The sequence below is a fragment of the Montipora foliosa genome, chromosome 3 (assembly GCF_036669935.1).
Source record: "Montipora foliosa isolate CH-2021 chromosome 3, ASM3666993v2, whole genome shotgun sequence".
Classification (NCBI taxonomy): Eukaryota; Metazoa; Cnidaria; class Anthozoa; order Scleractinia; family Acroporidae; genus Montipora; species Montipora foliosa.
Genome location: NC_090871.1, coordinates 59536301 through 59538800, shown reverse-complemented (window position 1 = coordinate 59538800; position 2500 = coordinate 59536301). Strand labels below are relative to the sequence as shown.

General features: G+C 41.3%; 1 protein-coding gene across 8 annotated transcripts in view; it reads left to right on the top strand.

Moving 5' to 3' along the window:
* The window catches only part of LOC137997826 (ATP-dependent RNA helicase DDX19A-like), a 142188-nt gene that overhangs the window by 137662 nt on the left and 2026 nt on the right, over nucleotides 1-2500 (top strand). For all 8 annotated transcript variants that reach the window (XM_068844094.1, XM_068844092.1, XM_068844097.1 and 5 more), the window contains 2 exons: nucleotides 1079-1258; nucleotides 2113-2500. The exon at nucleotides 2113-2500 is cut by the window's right edge. In XM_068844094.1, coding sequence (XP_068700195.1) covers nucleotides 1079-1258; nucleotides 2113-2346 — 414 coding nt within the window. In that variant the 3' untranslated portion in view covers nucleotides 2347-2500. The remainder of the gene's footprint in view (nucleotides 1-1078; nucleotides 1259-2112) is intronic.

Here is a 2500-nt window from a genome sequence, read left to right as displayed (position 1 = left end):
ATCTGATAATTAAGCTTCTTTTGTGATGGTCTAAAGATGACAAAATTTGACTTTTTTGCATTTATGGTCAGCTTGTTAGCATTCAACCAGTCACAGACTTTCTGCAACTCGATGTTGATTACATTTTCTAGTGACTTCAAATCCTTGTCAGCAAACAGCAGGTTTGTATCATCAGCAAATAAATAAAAAGAAAGCTTCTTAGAAGAATTATAAATATCATTAATATATATCAAGAAAAGTAGAGGGCCTAGAACAGAGCCTTGTGGGACCCCTGTTAACACATTTCTTTTAGATGATATTTGTTTATCAATTTGAGTAGTTTGGGCACGGCCATTTAAATAGGATGAAAACCATTCGTTTACTGGCCCCCTTATACCGTAATGATATAGCTTGCTCAGAAGAATTGAGTGATCCACAGTATCAAAAGCCTTTTTGAAGTCGAGGAAAACACCGCAAGTAAACAATTTGTTATCCATATTGCTTTGTATCGAATTCACAATATCCAAAATTGCATGCTGAGTTGACACATTCTCACGAAAACCATACTGGCCATTGTACAGAAGTCCACTTAATTCGACATAAGGTTTTAATCTATTATACATAACTTTCTCAAAGAGCCGATTGAAGAGCGAAAGAAGAGAAATGGGACGGTAGTTACTTGGGTCCGTTTCATCGCCACCCTTGAAGATGGGAACAACTTTTGCGTGCTTTAATTTAGATGGATATTGTCCTGTTAAAACGGAATTATTCATTATATATGCCAATGGTCGAGAGAGTACACTACTGGAAGATTTCAATACGCGAACAGGACAAGAGTATAAGCCATGTGATTTGTTAGTAGGGAGAAGCAGAATTTCAGTTTCGAATTCCATGGGAGTGACTGGCGCGAAGAAGAATGAACTAGATGAATTAGCAGCAGGGAGATAATCACCGAAATGATGATTAGCAGGAGGAACAGATGCCGCAAGTGTTTGACCCACGGAAGAAAAGAATTCATTGAGCACATTAGGGCTCGCAACAATAAGGCTTACTACTACTGCTACTGCTACTGCTAAAGTTCCTTGCTTGTCTTTTTTAGACCCGAAAGGCAGTGTCGTGGTTGGCGCAGAAGATGACTGCTGAGGGACACTCGGTGGCGCTCTTGTCAGGGGAAATCACAGTGCAACAGCGTCTTGCAGTGCTGAATAGGTTCCGCGAGGGCAAAGAAAAACTGCTCATCACAACGAATGTGTGTGCGCGGGCAATAGATGTTGAACAGGTGAACACATCTGCATGTGTCATGTTATCCAGTCGTAAATCTCATTCAGAGAGATGCACGTGGCATGCATCACCCGAGTCATTGCATCATTGAACTGGTGGGAGGAGAGGGTCACGTTTTTATTCATAAAATCGACGACTATTCGTGCGAGTCTACTGAGGTTCAGACTTAACTGATCTCGATGAACTACACTATCATATGAAGAACCCGTAATAACCCGTCCCGCACCGCACGATTTTGGATGCTTTGTAATTTATCTACGTCCATTCAAAAATAGATAAATTGCAAAACATCCAAAATCGTGCGGGACGGGTTATTACGGGTTCTTCATATGATAATATAGTTCATCGAGATCAGTTTAGTCTGAGTCAGTAGATTCGCACAAATCATCGCTGCTACTTCCACCTTAAAGTACGTCTTGGTCCACGCTTACCCTTTTCCTGCTTATTCCGCTCAGTAGAAGAGAGGTTGTATGCTTTTGAAGTATTTGCCAAGCTCGTAGTCATAAAGTGTTCTTTTAACTTTCGTTCTGCAACAAGTTTTTGCCAGTCATAGTCACCAAAGTTTTTGCCGAGTTTGACTTACTCTTACTTCTTTCCGCAAGTTAGCGGACGGAGAGAGGAGTGGGAAGGGGGGGGGGGGGGTTGAGATATAATGCTGGGTAAAGTAGGGGGGGTCAGTAAATCATGATCAATCTCCTAGCTAAGAAAATGTATATATCTAATCGGAAAGAGGAATTGTCGGTTCATTCTTGTTAAAGTTAATGGAAGATGTACCTCCTGGGATTAAGATGGGAAAACGAATCTGTGTGATTGTAATGTCTTAGCCTGAGTTTCTCATATCTGTCATTTTAGGTGACGGTTGTGGTGAATTACGACATGCCAATTGAGCCCAGTGGCAAACCTGATTTTGAGACTTACTTACACAGGATTGGCCGGACAGGCCGGTTTGGCAAGAATGGCATCGCAGTTAACTTTATTGATGGTCCGCGGTCCATGAATATAATGAAAAAGATTGAGGAACATTTTGGCAAGAAAATCTCGCTGCTGGAAACTAATGACGTCGACGAGTTGGAGAAGCTCAGTTAGGATTCTAGTTTAGTTTAAACGACGTTGATGGACGTTGCACCAAGAGAATATAGGGCGTTTTCCATTTACAAAAAATTTCCGGAAATTTCGTTGGAAATTTCTATTGGGTGAAAAACGTGTTCCATTTAACTCAGGTCGGTTCGCCGCCCAGTGA